Raw genomic sequence first — 18,037 nt, 5'->3', positions numbered from 1 at the left:
GACTGCTCCTCTCTCCATGTCTATTCTCTGACTGGCTGGCTGACTGCTCCTCTCTCCATGTCTATTCTCTGACTGACTGCTCCTCTCTCCATGTCTATTCTCTGACTGACTGACTGCTCCTCTCTCCATGTCTATTCTCTGACTGACTAACTGACTGCTCCTCTCTCCATGTCTATTCTCTGACTGACTGGCTGACTGCTCCTCTCTCCATGTCTATTCTCTGACTGACTGACTGCTCCTCTCTCCATGTCTATTCTCTGACTGACTGGCTGCTCCTCTCTCCATGTCTATTCTCTGACTGACTGACTGACTGCTCCTCTCTCCATGTCTATTCTCTGACTGGCTGGCTGACTGCTCCTCTCTCCATGTCTATTCTCTGACTGTCTCTGTCTCATGTCTGTTTGTAGCTGGTAGTGAAGAGGCTGGGCTATGACACCCGGGTGACAGTCCTAGGTCATGTACAGCGAGGGGGAACACCCTCCGCCTTCGACCGGGTGCTGGTGAGTTCAGCTCCTTTTATTTTGTAACAGTATTTTTATTGAAATTTCACCATTTTCACCCATATTAAGAGATACAACAACAGAGACAAAGCACACAGAACAAAAAGAAAAACAGCCCCCACTTACCCATATCTACGTGCATATACATACATACATACATACATACCCATACATACACACATATACATATACCCACACATATACATACACATACATACATACCCATACATACACACATATACATATACCCACACATATACATACACATATACATACACATACATACATACCCATACATACACACATATACATATACCCACACATATACCCACACATATACATACACATACATACATACCCATACATACACACATATACATATACCCACACATATGCATACATACACGCACGCACGCACACACATATACACACCCATACATACGTACACCATTTTCCTCTCCCCGCTCTGTGCTTCTCTCACCCCATCACCATCATTGCGTCTCTCAATACATACATTTTAAACAAACTTACAAACAGAAATTAAACAAAAAAGCTCAGTTTAAACCAAGAGGTTAGGTTCCACACATGGAACGTACAGTGTAGTTCTGAAATACATAGATCCCCGCCATTCTAAGAGAATCCTTGCAGCATAATAGCTGATACCTCAGGTTCTAGGTAATTTAGATAAGGTTCCACACATGGAACGTACAGTGTAGTTCTGAAATACATAGATCCCCGCCATTCTAAGAGAATCCTTGCAGCATAATAGCTGATACCTCAGGTTCTAGGTAATTTAGATAAGGTTCCACACATGGAACGTACAGTGTAGTTCTGAAATACATAGATCCCCGCCGTTCTAAGAGAATCCTTGCAGCATAATAGCTGATACCTCAGGTTCTAGGTAATTTAGATAAGGTTCCATGGAACGTCTGTAGTTCTGAAATACATAGATCCCCGCTAGGTCATTTAGTTCTAAGAGAATCCTTGCAGCATAATAGCTGATACCTCAGGTTCTAGGTCATTTAGATAAGGTTCCCATACTTTGTAGAACTGGTCTGTTTTAGAATGCAATGTACATGTCAGATATTCCAGAGGCACCCATTCAAATAGTATCTTATGCCAGTCTTTAATAGAAGGAACCTTATCACTAATCCACTGTAAAAGGATGTTTTTCCTCGCTGCGAAGGTCAGGATGTTGTAAAGCCTTCTTTTACAGACAGAAGTAACATGCCTACTAGGGAGACCTAACAGTAAAGAAACTGGGTCCAATTCTAGATCAACCCCTAGGATCTTTTCAATTTCTTGCAGGACACCAGACCAGTATCTTTGTATTTTGGTACATGACCATAAACAATGTGTTAGGGTGCCTGTATCAGTTTTGCATTTAAGACACTGAGGGGAAGAGGAAGTGGGGCTAAAAGCATGTCTGCGATTTGGGGATATATGCAATCTGTGTATTATTCTTAATTGGATTGCTCTAGTACGGTTACATATAGATATTGTTTTTGCATATCTCCAAATGTCCTCCCACATCTCTTCGTCAATAGTAACAGACAATTCTTTCTCCCACACTTGTTTCACCCTCTGTGTGTTGACAGCAGAAAAGGACCTTAAAGTATCATAAAACAGACTTACAGACATTTTCCTTTGTGGGAAAAAAAAGCATTCTTTCAATGACAGACATATCAGGGTTACCAATTAAGGTGGTGCTCTCCAGAATATAATGTCTTACTTGTAGGAAGCGGAAAAAGTCCTGCTTTGGGAGTCGATATTTCTCGACCATCTTCTCAAATGACAACAAAATCTTGTCAGCAAATAAGTCGTTTAGCGTACGCCCTTATTAAGCCATAAGTTAAAGCCAGCATCCAGCAATCCTGGACTGAAATCTGGGTTGTTAAGAATTGGGGTAAGAGCAGAGGTTAGTTTGGACCTTCCCAGGAAGCGTTGAACTGACCTCCATACTTTGAGTGTGTTAAGTGTAACTGGATTATTGCAGTGTTCTTCTACAGACTTGAAACTTCTGAAAAATAAAAGATCCTGTAAGGGGTATTTTGAAAGAAAAGTCTCAATGTCTAACCAAATAGAGGAGTCATCATTTGTGATCCAGTCAGAAATATAACAAAGGTGGGCACACCATTGATAGAACTTGATATTGGGCAGGTCCAAGCCGCCCATAGAACTTGGCAGCTGCAATATTGCCATCTTAAGTCTTGGCTTGCGTTTACTCCATATAAAGGAACTTAGCCATCCATTTACATCCTTTATTACCTTATTGGAGAGTAATACTGGGATCATTTGGATTGGGTAAAGTAGTCTAGGTAAAACGTTCATTTTCAACAGGGATATTCTACCCAACCAAGAAATGGGGAGAGAGTTCCAGCGCTCCAGATCCTGTCTTATTGTATCAAACAAGGGAACAAAATTGGCTTTGTACATTAGCTGGAATTTAGGAGTTACAAATATACCCAGATACATGAAACCTGAGGGAGACCATTTAAAAGGGAAGGGGGGGAGAAGTATTAGGTACAGAGTGTAGGCTACCAAGTGGCATAGCCTCTGACTTAGTTAGGTTAAACTTGTAGCCTGAGAATTCACTGAATAATTTAATTATATTAATAAGAGATGTAATTGAAGTCTCGGGACTAGAGATGAATATCAGGACATCATCAGCATACAAGCTTATTTTATGGTGAACATCACCAATGAGCTGTATAGCAGGCGTTACCCTGATGGCCTCGGCCAGTGGTTCCATAACGAGTGCAAAGAGGAGGGGGGATAAAGGACAGCCCTGTCTGGTACCTCTGTGTATAGAGAAGCTATTTGACCGTAGCCCATTAGTTAGGACAGCCCTGTCTGGTACCTCTGTGTATAGAGAAGCTATTTGACCGTAGCCCATTAGTTAGGACAGCCCTGTCTGGTACCTCTGTGTATAGAGAAGCTATTTGACCGTAGCCCATTAGTAAGGACAGCCCTGTCTGGTACCTCTGTGTATAGAGAAGCTATTTGACCGTAGCCCATTAGTTAGGACAGCCCTGTCTGGTACCTCTGTGTATAGAGAAGCTATTTGACCGTAGCCCATTAGTAAGGACAGCCCTGTCTGGTACCTCTGTGTATAGAGAAGCTATTTGACCGTAGCCCATTAGTTAGGACAGCCCTGTCTGGTACCTCTGTGTATAGAGAAGCTATTTGACCGTAGCCCATTAGTTAGGACAGCCCTGTCTGGTACCTCTGTGTATAGAGAAGCTATTTGACCGTAGCCCATTAGTTAGGACAGCCCTGTCTGGTACCTCTGTGTATAGAGAAGCTATTTGACCGTAGCCCATTAGTAAGGACAGCCCTGTCTGGTACCTCTGTGTATAGAGAAGCTATTTGACCGTAGCCCATTAGTAAGGACAGCCCTGTCTGGTACCTCTGTGTATAGAGAAGCTATTTGACCGTAGCCCATTAGTTAGGACAGCCCTGTCTGGTACCTCTGTGTATAGAGAAGCTATTTGACCGTAGCCCATTAGTTAGGACAGCCCTGTCTGGTACCTCTGTGTATAGAGAAGCTATTTGACCGTAGCCCATTAGTAAGGACAGCCCTGTCTGGTACCTCTGTGTATAGAGAAGCTATTTGACCGTAGCCCATTAGTTAGGACAGCCCTGTCTGGTACCTCTGTGTATAGAGAAGCTATTTGACCGTAGCCCATTAGTAAGGACAGCCCTGTCTGGTACCTCTGTGTATAGAGAAGCTATTTGACCGTAGCCCATTAGTTAGGACAGCCCTGTCTGGTACCTCTGTGTATAGAGAAGCTATTTGACCGTAGCCCATTAGTAAGGACAGCCCTGTCTGGTACCTCTGTGTATAGAGAAGCTATTTGACCCCTGTCTGCCCATTAGTAGCCCAGTAAGACAGCCCTGTCTGGTACCTCTGTGTATAGAGAAGCTATTTGACCGTAGCCCATTAGTTAGGACAGCCCTGTCTGGTACCTCTGTGTATAGAGAAGCTATTTGACCGTAGCCCATTAGTAAGGACAGCCCTGTCTGGTACCTCTGTGTATAGAGAAGCTATTTGACCGTAGCCCATTAGTTAGGACAGCCCTGTCTGGTACCTCTGTGTATAGAGAAGCTATTTGACCGTAGCCCATTAGTAAGGACAGCCCTGTCTGGTACCTCTGTGTATAGAGAAGCTATTTGACCGTAGCCCATTAGTTAGGACAGCCCTGTCTGGTACCTCTGTGTATAGAGAAGCTATTTGACCGTAGCCCATTAGTAAGGACAGCCCTGTCTGGTACCTCTGTGTATAGAGAAGCTATTTGACCGTAGCCCATTAGTAAGGACAGCCCTGTCTGGTACCTCTGTGTATAGAGAAGCTATTTGACCGTAGCCCATTAGTTAGGACAGCCCTGTCTGGTACCTCTGTGTATAGAGAAGCTATTTGACCGTAGCCCATTAGTAAGGACAGCCCTGTCTGGTACCTCTGTGTATAGAGAAGCTATTTGACCGTAGCCCATTAGTTAGGACAGCCCTGTCTGGTACCTCTGTGTATAGAGAAGCTATTTGACCGTAGCCCATTAGTAAGGACAGCCCTGTCTGGTACCTCTGTGTATAGAGAAGCTATTTGACCGTAGCCCATTAGTAAGGACAGCCCTGTCTGGTACCTCTGTGTATAGAGAAGCTATTTGACCGTAGCCCATTAGTAAGGACAGCCCTGTCTGGTACCTCTGTGTATAGAGAAGCTATTTGACCGTAGCCCATTAGTAAGGACAGCCCTGTCTGGTACCTCTGTGTATAGAGAAGCTATTTGACCGTAGCCCATTAGTAAGGACAGCCCTGTCTGGTACCTCTGTGTATAGAGAAGCTATTTGACCGTAGCCCATTAGTTAGGACAGCCCTGTCTGGTACCTCTGTGTATAGAGAAGCTATTTGACCGTAGCCCATTAGTAAGGACAGCCCTGTCTGGTACCTCTGTGTATAGAGAAGCTATTTGACCGTAGCCCATTAGTTAGGACAGCCCTGTCTGGTACCTCTGTGTATAGAGAAGCTATTTGACCGTAGCCCATTAGTAAGGACAGCCCTGTCTGGTACCTCTGTGTATAGAGAAGCTATTTGACCGTAGCCCATTAGTTAGGACAGCCCTGTCTGGTACCTCTGTGTATAGAGAAGCTATTTGACCGTAGCCCATTAGTTAGGACAGCCCTGTCTGGTACCTCTGTGTATAGAGAAGCTATTTGACCGTAGCCCATTAGTTAGGACAGCCCTGTCTGGTACCTCTGTGTATAGAGAAGCTATTTGACCGTAGCCCATTAGTTAGGACAGCCCTGTCTGGTACCTCTGTGTATAGAGAAGCTATTTGACCGTAGCCCATTAGTAAGGACAGCCCTGTCTGGTACCTCTGTGTATAGAGAAGCTATTTGACCGTAGCCCATTAGTAAGGACAGCCCTGTCTGGTACCTCTGTGTATAGAGAAGCTATTTGACCGTAGCCCATTAGTTAGGACAGCCCTGTCTGGTACCTCTGTGTATAGAGAAGCTATTTGACCGTAGCCCATTAGTAAGGACAGCCCTGTCTGGTACCTCTGTGTATAGAGAAGCTATTTGACCGTAGCCCATTAGTTAGGACAGCCCTGTCTGGTACCTCTGTGTATAGAGAAGCTATTTGACCGTAGCCCATTAGTAAGGACAGCCCTGTCTGGTACCTCTGTGTATAGAGAAGCTATTTGACCGTAGCCCATTAGTAAGGACAGCCCTGTCTGGTACCTCTGTGTATAGAGAAGCTATTTGACCGTAGCCCATTAGTAAGGACAGCCCTGTCTGGTACCTCTGTGTATAGAGAAGCTATTTGACCGTAGCCCATTAGTAAGGACAGCCCTGTCTGGTACCTCTGTGTATAGAGAAGCTATTTGACCGTAGCCCATTAGTAAGGACAGCCCTGTCTGGTACCTCTGTGTATAGAGAAGCTATTTGACCGTAGCCCATTAGTAAGGACAGCCCTGTCTGGTACCTCTGTGTATAGAGAAGCTATTTGACCGTAGCCCATTAGTTAGGACAGCCCTGTCTGGTACCTCTGTGTATAGAGAAGCTATTTGACCGTAGCCCATTAGTTAGGACAGCCCTGTCTGGTACCTCTGTGTATAGAGAAGCTATTTGACCGTAGCCCATTAGTTAGGACAGCCCTGTCTGGTACCTCTGTGTATAGAGAAGCTATTTGACCGTAGCCCATTAGTTAGGACAGCCCTGTCTGGTACCTCTGTGTATAGAGAAGCTATTTGACCGTAGCCCATTAGTAAGGACAGCCCTGTCTGGTACCTCTGTGTATAGAGAAGCTATTTGACCGTAGCCCATTAGTTAGGACAGCCCTGTCTGGTACCTCTGTGTATAGAGAAGCTATTTGACCGTAGCCCATTAGTAAGGACAGCCCTGTCTGGTACCTCTGTGTATAGAGAAGCTATTTGACCGTAGCCCATTAGTAAGGACAGCCCTGTCTGGTACCTCTGTGTATAGAGAAGCTATTTGACCGTAGCCCATTAGTTAGGACAGCCCTGTCTGGTACCTCTGTGTATAGAGAAGCTATTTGACCGTAGCCCATTAGTAAGGACAGCCCTGTCTGGTACCTCTGTGTATAGAGAAGCTATTTGACCGTAGCCCATTAGTTAGGACAGCCCTGTCTGGTACCTCTGTGTATAGAGAAGCTATTTGACCGTAGCCCATTAGTAAGGACAGCCCTGTCTGGTACCTCTGTGTATAGAGAAGCTATTTGACCGTAGCCCATTAGTAAGGACAGCCCTGTCTGGTACCTCTGTGTATAGAGAAGCTATTTGACCGTAGCCCATTAGTAAGGACAGCCCTGTCTGGTACCTCTGTGTATAGAGAAGCTATTTGACCGTAGCCCATTAGTAAGGACAGCCCTGTCTGGTACCTCTGTGTATAGAGAAGCTATTTGACCGTAGCCCATTAGTAAGGACAGCCCTGTCTGGTACCTCTGTGTATAGAGAAGCTATTTGACCGTAGCCCATTAGTAAGGACAGCCCTGTCTGGTACCTCTGTGTATAGAGAAGCTATTTGACCGTAGCCCATTAGTTAGGACAGCCCTGTCTGGTACCTCTGTGTATAGAGAAGCTATTTGACCGTAGCCCATTAGTAAGGACAGCCCTGTCTGGTACCTCTGTGTATAGAGAAGCTATTTGACCGTAGCCCATTAGTTAGGACAGCCCTGTCTGGTACCTCTGTGTATAGAGAAGCTATTTGACCGTAGCCCATTAGTAAGGACAGCCCTGTCTGGTACCTCTGTGTATAGAGAAGCTATTTGACCGTAGCCCATTAGTAAGGACAGCCCTGTCTGGTACCTCTGTGTATAGAGAAGCTATTTGACCGTAGCCCATTAGTTAGGACAGCCCTGTCTGGTACCTCTGTGTATAGAGAAGCTATTTGACCGTAGCCCATTAGTTAGGACAGCCCTGTCTGGTACCTCTGTGTATAGAGAAGCTATTTGACCGTAGCCCATTAGTTAGGACAGCCCTGTCTGGTACCTCTGTGTATAGAGAAGCTATTTGACCGTAGCCCATTAGTTAGGACAGCCCTGTCTGGTACCTCTGTGTATAGAGAAGCTATTTGACCGTAGCCCATTAGTAAGGACAGCCCTGTCTGGTACCTCTGTGTATAGAGAAGCTATTTGACCGTAGCCCATTAGTAAGGACAGCCCTGTCTGGTACCTCTGTGTATAGAGAAGCTATTTGACCGTAGCCCATTAGTAAGGACAGCCCTGTCTGGTACCTCTGTGTATAGAGAAGCTATTTGACCGTAGCCCATTAGTTAGGACAGCCCTGTCTGGTACCTCTGTGTATAGAGAAGCTATTTGACCGTAGCCCATTAGTAAGGACAGCCCTGTCTGGTACCTCTGTGTATAGAGAAGCTATTTGACCGTAGCCCATTAGTTAGGACAGCCCTGTCTGGTACCTCTGTGTATAGAGAAGCTATTTGACCGTAGCCCATTAGTTAGGACAGCCCTGTCTGGTACCTCTGTGTATAGAGAAGCTATTTGACCGTAGCCCATTAGTTAGGACAGCCCTGTCTGGTACCTCTGTGTATAGAGAAGCTATTTGACCGTAGCCCATTAGTTAGGACAGCCCTGTCTGGTACCTCTGTGTATAGAGAAGCTATTTGACCGTAGCCCATTAGTTAGGACAGCCCTGTCTGGTACCTCTGTGTATAGAGAAGCTATTTGACCGTAGCCCATTAGTTAGGACAGCCCTGTCTGGTACCTCTGTGTATAGAGAAGCTATTTGACCGTAGCCCATTAGTAAGGACAGCCCTGTCTGGTACCTCTGTGTATAGAGAAGCTATTTGACCGTAGCCCATTAGTAAGGACAGCCCTGTCTGGTACCTCTGTGTATAGAGAAGCTATTTGACCGTAGCCCATTAGTTAGGACAGCCCTGTCTGGTACCTCTGTGTATAGAGAAGCTATTTGACCGTAGCCCATTAGTAAGGACAGCCCTGTCTGGTACCTCTGTGTATAGAGAAGCTATTTGACCGTAGCCCATTAGTAAGGACAGCCCTGTCTGGTACCTCTGTGTATAGAGAAGCTATTTGACCGTAGCCCATTAGTTAGGACAGCCCTGTCTGGTACCTCTGTGTATAGAGAAGCTATTTGACCGTAGCCCATTAGTAAGGACAGCCCTGTCTGGTACCTCTGTGTATAGAGAAGCTATTTGACCGTAGCCCATTAGTAAGGACAGCCCTGTCTGGTACCTCTGTGTATAGAGAAGCTATTTGACCGTAGCCCATTAGTTAGGACAGCCCTGTCTGGTACCTCTGTGTATAGAGAAGCTATTTGACCGTAGCCCATTAGTAAGGACAGCCCTGTCTGGTACCTCTGTGTATAGAGAAGCTATTTGACCGTAGCCCATTAGTAAGGACAGCCCTGTCTGGTACCTCTGTGTATAGAGAAGCTATTTGACCGTAGCCCATTAGTAAGGACAGCCCTGTCTGGTACCTCTGTGTATAGAGAAGCTATTTGACCGTAGCCCATTAGTTAGGACAGCCCTGTCTGGTACCTCTGTGTATAGAGAAGCTATTTGACCGTAGCCCATTAGTAAGGACAGCCCTGTCTGGTACCTCTGTGTATAGAGAAGCTATTTGACCGTAGCCCATTAGTAAGGACAGCCCTGTCTGGTACCTCTGTGTATAGAGAAGCTATTTGACCGTAGCCCATTAGTAAGGACAGCCCTGTCTGGTACCTCTGTGTATAGAGAAGCTATTTGACCGTAGCCCATTAGTAAGGACAGCCCTGTCTGGTACCTCTGTGTATAGAGAAGCTATTTGACCGTAGCCCATTAGTAAGGACAGCCCTGTCTGGTACCTCTGTGTATAGAGAAGCTATTTGACCGTAGCCCATTAGTAAGGACAGCCCTGTCTGGTACCTCTGTGTATAGAGAAGCTATTTGACCGTAGCCCATTAGTTAGGACAGCCCTGTCTGGTACCTCTGTGTATAGAGAAGCTATTTGACCGTAGCCCATTAGTAAGGACAGCCCTGTCTGGTACCTCTGTGTATAGAGAAGCTATTTGACCGTAGCCCATTAGTTAGGACAGCCCTGTCTGGTACCTCTGTGTATAGAGAAGCTATTTGACCGTAGCCCATTAGTTAGGACAGCCCTGTCTGGTACCTCTGTGTATAGAGAAGCTATTTGACCGTAGCCCATTAGTAAGGACAGCCCTGTCTGGTACCTCTGTGTATAGAGAAGCTATTTGACCTTAGCCCATTAGTAAGGACAGCCCTGTCTGGTACCTCTGTGTATAGAGAAGCTATTTGACCGTAGCCCATTAGTAAGGACAGCCCTGTCTGGTACCTCTGTGTATAGAGAAGCTATTTGACCGTAGCCCATTAGTTAGGACAGCCCTGTCTGGTACCTCTGTGTATAGAGAAGCTATTTGACCGTAGCCCATTAGTAAGGACAGCCCTGTCTGGTACCTCTGTGTATAGAGAAGCTATTTGACCGTAGCCCATTAGTAAGGACAGCCCTGTCTGGTACCTCTGTGTATAGAGAAGCTATTTGACCGTAGCCCATTAGTAAGGACAGCCCTGTCTGGTACCTCTGTGTATAGAGAAGCTATTTGACCGTAGCCCATTAGTAAGGACAGCCCTGTCTGGTACCTCTGTGTATAGAGAAGCTATTTGACCGTAGCCCATTAGTTAGGACAGCCCTGTCTGGTACCTCTGTGTATAGAGAAGCTATTTGACCGTAGCCCATTAGTAAGGACAGCCCTGTCTGGTACCTCTGTGTATAGAGAAGCTATTTGACCGTAGCCCATTAGTTAGGACAGCCCTGTCTGGTACCTCTGTGTATAGAGAAGCTATTTGACCGTAGCCCATTAGTTAGGACAGCCCTGTCTGGTACCTCTGTGTATAGAGAAGCTATTTGACCGTAGCCCATTAGTTAGGACAGCCCTGTCTGGTACCTCTGTGTATAGAGAAGCTATTTGACCGTAGCCCATTAGTAAGGACAGCCCTGTCTGGTACCTCTGTGTATAGAGAAGCTATTTGACCGTAGCCCATTAGTAAGGACAGCCCTGTCTGGTACCTCTGTGTTATAGAGAAGCTATTTGACCGTAGCCCATTAGTAAGGACAGCCCTGTCTGGTACCTCTGTGTATAGAGAAGCTATTTGACCGTAGCCCATTAGTAAGGACAGCCCTGTCTGGTACCTCTGTGTATAGAGAAGCTATTTGACCGTAGCCCATTAGTTAGGACAGCCCTGTCTGGTACCTCTGTGTATAGAGAAGCTATTTGACCGTAGCCCATTAGTAAGGACAGCCCTGTCTGGTACCTCTGTGTATAGAGAAGCTATTTGACCGTAGCCCATTAGTAAGGACAGCCCTGTCTGGTACCTCTGTGTATAGAGAAGCTATTTGACCGTAGCCCATTAGTTAGGACAGCCCTGTCTGGTACCTCTGTGTATAGAGAAGCTATTTGACCGTAGCCCATTAGTAAGGACAGCCCTGTCTGGTACCTCTGTGTATAGAGAAGCTATTTGACCGTAGCCCATTAGTAAGGACAGCCCTGTCTGGTACCTCTGTGTATAGAGAAGCTATTTGACCGTAGCCCATTAGTTAGGACAGCCCTGTCTGGTACCTCTGTGTATAGAGAAGCTATTTGACCGTAGCCCATTAGTAAGGACAGCCCTGTCTGGTACCTCTGTGTATAGAGAAGCTATTTGACCGTAGCCCATTAGTAAGGACAGCCCTGTCTGGTACCTCTGTGTATAGAGAAGCTATTTGACCGTAGCCCATTAGTTAGGACAGCCCTGTCTGGTACCTCTGTGTATAGAGAAGCTATTTGACCGTAGCCCATTAGTAAGGACAGCCCTGTCTGGTACCTCTGTGTATAGAGAAGCTATTTGACCGTAGCCCATTAGTAGGACAGCCCTGTCTGGTACCTCTGTGTATAGAGAAGCTATTTGACCGTAGCCCATTAGTTAGGACAGCCCTGTCTGGTACCTCTGTGTATAGAGAAGCTATTTGACCGTAGCCCATTAGTAAGGACAGCCCTGTCTGGTACCTCTGTGTATAGAGAAGCTATTTGACCGTAGCCCATTAGTTAGGACAGCCCTGTCTGGTACCTCTGTGTATAGAGAAGCTATTTGACCGTAGCCCATTAGTAAGGACAGCCCTGTCTGGTACCTCTGTGTATAGAGAAGCTATTTGACCGTAGCCCATTAGTAAGGACAGCCCTGTCTGGTACCTCTGTGTATAGAGAAGCTATTTGACCGTAGCCCATTAGTTAGGACAGCCCTGTCTGGTACCTCTGTGTATAGAGAAGCTATTTGACCGTAGCCCATTAGTAAGGACAGCCCTGTCTGGTACCTCTGTGTATAGAGAAGCTATTTGACCGTAGCCCATTAGTAAGGACAGCCCTGTCTGGTACCTCTGTGTATAGAGAAGCTATTTGACCGTAGCCCATTAGTTAGGACAGCCCTGTCTGGTACCTCTGTGTATAGAGAAGCTATTTGACCGTAGCCCATTAGTTAGGACAGCCCTGTCTGGTACCTCTGTGTATAGAGAAGCTATTTGACCGTAGCCCATTAGTAAGGACAGCCCTGTCTGGTACCTCTGTGTATAGAGAAGCTATTTGACCGTAGCCCATTAGTTAGGACAGCCCTGTCTGGTACCTCTGTGTATAGAGAAGCTATTTGACCGTAGCCCATTAGTAAGGACAGCCCTGTCTGGTACCTCTGTGTATAGAGAAGCTATTTGACCGTAGCCCATTAGTAAGGACAGCCCTGTCTGGTACCTCTGTGTATAGAGAAGCTATTTGACCGTAGCCCATTAGTTAGGACAGCCCTGTCTGGTACCTCTGTGTATAGAGAAGCTATTTGACCGTAGCCCATTAGTAAGGACAGCCCTGTCTGGTACCTCTGTGTATAGAGAAGCTATTTGACCGTAGCCCATTAGTTAGGACAGCCCTGTCTGGTACCTCTGTGTATAGAGAAGCTATTTGACCGTAGCCCATTAGTAAGGACAGCCCTGTCTGGTACCTCTGTGTATAGAGAAGCTATTTGACCGTAGCCCATTAGTAAGGACAGCCCTGTCTGGTACCTCTGTGTATAGAGAAGCTATTTGACCGTAGCCCATTAGTAAGGACAGCCCTGTCTGGTACCTCTGTGTATAGAGAAGCTATTTGACCGTAGCCCATTAGTTAGGACAGCCCTGTCTGGTACCTCTGTGTATAGAGAAGCTATTTGACCGTAGCCCATTAGTAAGGACAGCCCTGTCTGGTACCTCTGTGTATAGAGAAGCTATTTGACCGTAGCCCATTAGTAAGGACAGCCCTGTCTGGTACCTCTGTGTATAGAGAAGCTATTTGACCGTAGCCCATTAGTAAGGACAGCCCTGTCTGGTACCTCTGTGTATAGAGAAGCTATTTGACCGTAGCCCATTAGTAAGGACAGCCCTGTCTGGTACCTCTGTGTATAGAGAAGCTATTTGACCGTAGCCCATTAGTAAGGACAGCCCTGTCTGGTACCTCTGTGTATAGAGAAGCTATTTGACCGTAGCCCATTAGTAAGGACAGCCCTGTCTGGTACCTCTGTGTATAGAGAAGCTATTTGACCGTAGCCCATTAGTTAGGACAGCCCTGTCTGGTACCTCTGTGTATAGAGAAGCTATTTGACCGTAGCCCATTAGTAAGGACAGCCCTGTCTGGTACCTCTGTGTATAGAGAAGCTATTTGACCGTAGCCCATTAGTTAGGACAGCCCTGTCTGGTACCTCTGTGTATAGAGAAGCTATTTGACCGTAGCCCATTAGTTAGGACAGCCCTGTCTGGTACCTCTGTGTATAGAGAAGCTATTTGACCGTAGCCCATTAGTAAGGACAGCCCTGTCTGGTACCTCTGTGTATAGAGAAGCTATTTGACCGTAGCCCATTAGTTAGGACAGCCCTGTCTGGTACCTCTGTGTATAGAGAAGCTATTTGACCGTAGCCCATTAGTAAGGACAGCCCTGTCTGGTACCTCTGTGTATAGAGAAGCTATTTGACCGTAGCCCATTAGTAAGGACAGCCCTGTCTGGTACCTCTGTGTATAGAGAAGCTATTTGACCGTAGCCCATTAGTTAGGACAGCCCTGTCTGGTACCTCTGTGTATAGAGAAGCTATTTGACCGTAGCCCATTAGTAAGGACAGCCCTGTCTGGTACCTCTGTGTATAGAGAAGCTATTTGACCGTAGCCCATTAGTTAGGACAGCCCTGTCTGGTACCTCTGTCTATAGAGAAGCTATTTGACCGTAGCCCATTAGTTAGGACAGCCCTGTCTGGTACCTCTGTGTATAGAGAAGCTATTTGACCGTAGCCCATTAGTAAGGACAGCCCTGTCTGGTACCTCTGTGTATAGAGAAGCTATTTGACCGTAGCCCATTAGTAAGGACAGCCCTGTCTGGTACCTCTGTGTATAGAGAAGCTATTTGACCGTAGCCCATTAGTAAGGACAGCCCTGTCTGGTACCTCTGTGTATAGAGAAGCTATTTGACCGTAGCCCATTAGTAAGGACAGCCCTGTCTGGTACCTCTGTGTATAGAGAAGCTATTTGACCGTAGCCCATTAGTAAGGACAGCCCTGTCTGGTACCTCTGTGTATAGAGAAGCTATTTGACCGTAGCCCATTAGTAAGGACAGCCCTGTCTGGTACCTCTGTGTATAGAGAAGCTATTTGACCGTAGCCCATTAGTAAGGACAGCCCTGTCTGGTACCTCTGTGTATAGAGAAGCTATTTGACCGTAGCCCATTAGTAAGGACAGCCCTGTCTGGTACCTCTGTGTATAGAGAAGCTATTTGACCGTAGCCCATTAGTAAGGACAGCCCTGTCTGGTACCTCTGTGTATAGAGAAGCTATTTGACCGTAGCCCATTAGTAAGGACAGCCCTGTCTGGTACCTCTGTGTATAGAGAAGCTATTTGACCGTAGCCCATTAGTAAGGACAGCCCTGTCTGGTACCTCTGTGTATAGAGAAGCTATTTGACCGTAGCCCATTAGTAAGGACAGCCCTGTCTGGTACCTCTGTGTATAGAGAAGCTATTTGACCGTAGCCCATTAGTAAGGACAGCCCTGTCTGGTACCTCTGTGTATAGAGAAGCTATTTGACCGTAGCCCATTAGTTAGGACAGCCCTGTCTGGTACCTCTGTGTATAGAGAAGCTATTTGACCGTAGCCCATTAGTAAGGACAGCCCTGTCTGGTACCTCTGTGTATAGAGAAGCTATTTGACCGTAGCCCATTAGTAAGGACAGCCCTGTCTGGTACCTCTGTGTATAGAGAAGCTATTTGACCGTAGCCCATTAGTTAGGACAGCCCTGTCTGGTACCTCTGTGTATAGAGAAGCTATTTGACCGTAGCCCATTAGTAAGGACAGCCCTGTCTGGTACCTCTGTGTATAGAGAAGCTATTTGACCGTAGCCCATTAGTAAGGACAGCCCTGTCTGGTACCTCTGTGTATAGAGAAGCTATTTGACCGTAGCCCATTAGTAAGGACAGCCCTGTCTGGTACCTCTGTGTATAGAGAAGCTATTTGACCGTAGCCCATTAGTAAGGACAGCCCTGTCTGGTACCTCTGTGTATAGAGAAGCTATTTGACCGTAGCCCATTAGTAAGGACAGCCCTGTCTGGTACCTCTGTGTATAGAGAAGCTATTTGACCGTAGCCCATTAGTAAGGACAGCCCTGTCTGGTACCTCTGTGTATAGAGAAGCTATTTGACCGTAGCCCATTAGTAAGGACAGCCCTGTCTGGTACCTCTGTGTATAGAGAAGCTATTTGACCGTAGCCCATTAGTAAGGACAGCCCTGTCTGGTACCTCTGTGTATAGAGAAGCTATTTGACCGTAGCCCATTAGTAAGGACAGCCCTGTCTGGTACCTCTGTGTATAGAGAAGCTATTTGACCGTAGCCCATTAGTAAGGACAGCCCTGTCTGGTACCTCTGTGTATAGAGAAGCTATTTGACCGTAGCCCATTAGTAAGGACAGCCCTGTCTGGTACCTCTGTGTATAGAGAAGCTATTTGACCGTAGCCCATTAGTTAGGACAGCCCTGTCTGGTACCTCTGTGTATAGAGAAGCTATTTGACCGTAGCCCATTAGTAAGGACAGCCCTGTCTGGTACCTCTGTGTATAGAGAAGCTATTTGACCGTAGCCCATTAGTAAGGACAGCCCTGTCTGGTACCTCTGTGTATAGAGAAGCTATTTGACCGTAGCCCATTAGTTAGGACAGCCCTGTCTGGTACCTCTGTGTATAGAGAAGCTATTTGACCGTAGCCCATTAGTAAGGACAGCCCTGTCTGGTACCTCTGTGTATAGAGAAGCTATTTGACCGTAGCCCATTAGTTAGGACAGCCCTGTCTGGTACCTCTGTGTATAGAGAAGCTATTTGACCGTAGCCCATTAGTTAGGACAGCCCTGTCTGGTACCTCTGTGTATAGAGAAGCTATTTGACCGTAGCCCATTAGTTAGGACAGCCCTGTCTGGTACCTCTGTGTATAGAGAAGCTATTTGACCGTAGCCCATTAGTAAGGACAGCCCTGTCTGGTACCTCTGTGTATAGAGAAGCTATTTGACCGTAGCCCATTAGTAAGGACAGCCCTGTCTGGTACCTCTGTGTATAGAGAAGCTATTTGACCGTAGCCCATTAGTAAGGACAGCCCTGTCTGGTACCTCTGTGTATAGAGAAGCTATTTGACCGTAGCCCATTAGTTAGGACAGCCCTGTCTGGTACCTCTGTGTATAGAGAAGCTATTTGACCGTAGCCCATTAGTAAGGACAGCCCTGTCTGGTACCTCTGTGTATAGAGAAGCTATTTGACCGTAGCCCATTAGTAAGGACAGCCCTGTCTGGTACCTCTGTGTATAGAGAAGCTATTTGACCGTAGCCCATTAGTTAGGACAGCCCTGTCTGGTACCTCTGTGTATAGAGAAGCTATTTGACCGTAGCCCATTAGTAAGGACAGCCCTGTCTGGTACCTCTGTGTATAGAGAAGCTATTTGACCGTAGCCCATTAGTTAGGACAGCCCTGTCTGGTACCTCTGTGTATAGAGAAGCTATTTGACCGTAGCCCATTAGTAAGGACAGCCCTGTCTGGTACCTCTGTGTATAGAGAAGCTATTTGACCGTAGCCCATTAGTAAGGACAGCCCTGTCTGGTACCTCTGTGTATAGAGAAGCTATTTGACCGTAGCCCATTAGTAAGGACAGCCCTGTCTGGTACCTCTGTGTATAGAGAAGCTATTTGACCGTAGCCCATTAGTAAGGACAGCCCTGTCTGGTACCTCTGTGTATAGAGAAGCTATTTGACCGTAGCCCATTAGTAAGGACAGCCCTGTCTGGTACCTCTGTGTATAGAGAAGCTATTTGACCTTGCCCATTAGTTAGGACAGCCCTGTCTGGTACCTCTGTGTATAGAGAAGCTATTTGACCGTAGCCCATTAGTTAGGACAGCCCTGTCTGGTACCTCTGTGTATAGAGAAGCTATTTGACCGTAGCCCATTAGTAAGGACAGCCCTGTCTGGTACCTCTGTGTATAGAGAAGCTATTTGACCGTAGCCCATTAGTTAGGACAGCCCTGTCTGGTACCTCTGTGTATAGAGAAGCTATTTGACCGTAGCCCATTAGTAAGGACAGCCCTGTCTGGTACCTCTGTGTATAGAGAAGCTATTTGACCGTAGCCCATTAGTAAGGACAGCCCTGTCTGGTACCTCTGTGTATAGAGAAGCTATTTGACCGTAGCCCATTAGTTAGGACAGCCCTGTCTGGTACCTCTGTGTATAGAGAAGCTATTTGACCGTAGCCCATTAGTAAGGACAGCCCTGTCTGGTACCTCTGTGTATAGAGAAGCTATTTGACCGTAGCCCATTAGTAAGGACAGCCCTGTCTGGTACCTCTGTGTATAGAGAAGCTATTTGACCGTAGCCCATTAGTAAGGACAGCCCTGTCTGGTACCTCTGTGTATAGAGAAGCTATTTGACCGTAGCCCATTAGTTAGGACAGCCCTGTCTGGTACCTCTGTGTATAGAGAAGCTATTTGACC

The 18,037-nt window shown here is 46.4% G+C and overlaps 1 protein-coding gene across 2 annotated transcripts in view; it reads left to right on the top strand.

Annotated features, from left to right (window-relative positions):
• The window catches only part of pfkla (phosphofructokinase, liver a), an 83,105-nt gene that overhangs the window by 40,854 nt on the left and 24,214 nt on the right, over positions 1-18,037 (top strand). For both annotated transcript variants that reach the window (XM_065019762.1, XM_065019765.1), the window contains exon 9: positions 408-500. In XM_065019762.1, coding sequence (XP_064875834.1) covers positions 408-500 — 93 coding nt within the window. The remainder of the gene's footprint in view (positions 1-407; positions 501-18,037) is intronic.

The sequence above is a fragment of the Oncorhynchus nerka genome, linkage group LG1 (assembly GCF_034236695.1).
Source record: "Oncorhynchus nerka isolate Pitt River linkage group LG1, Oner_Uvic_2.0, whole genome shotgun sequence".
Lineage (NCBI taxonomy): Eukaryota > Metazoa > Chordata > Actinopteri > Salmoniformes > Salmonidae > Oncorhynchus > Oncorhynchus nerka.
This window is presented reverse-complemented; position numbering and strand designations above follow the sequence as displayed.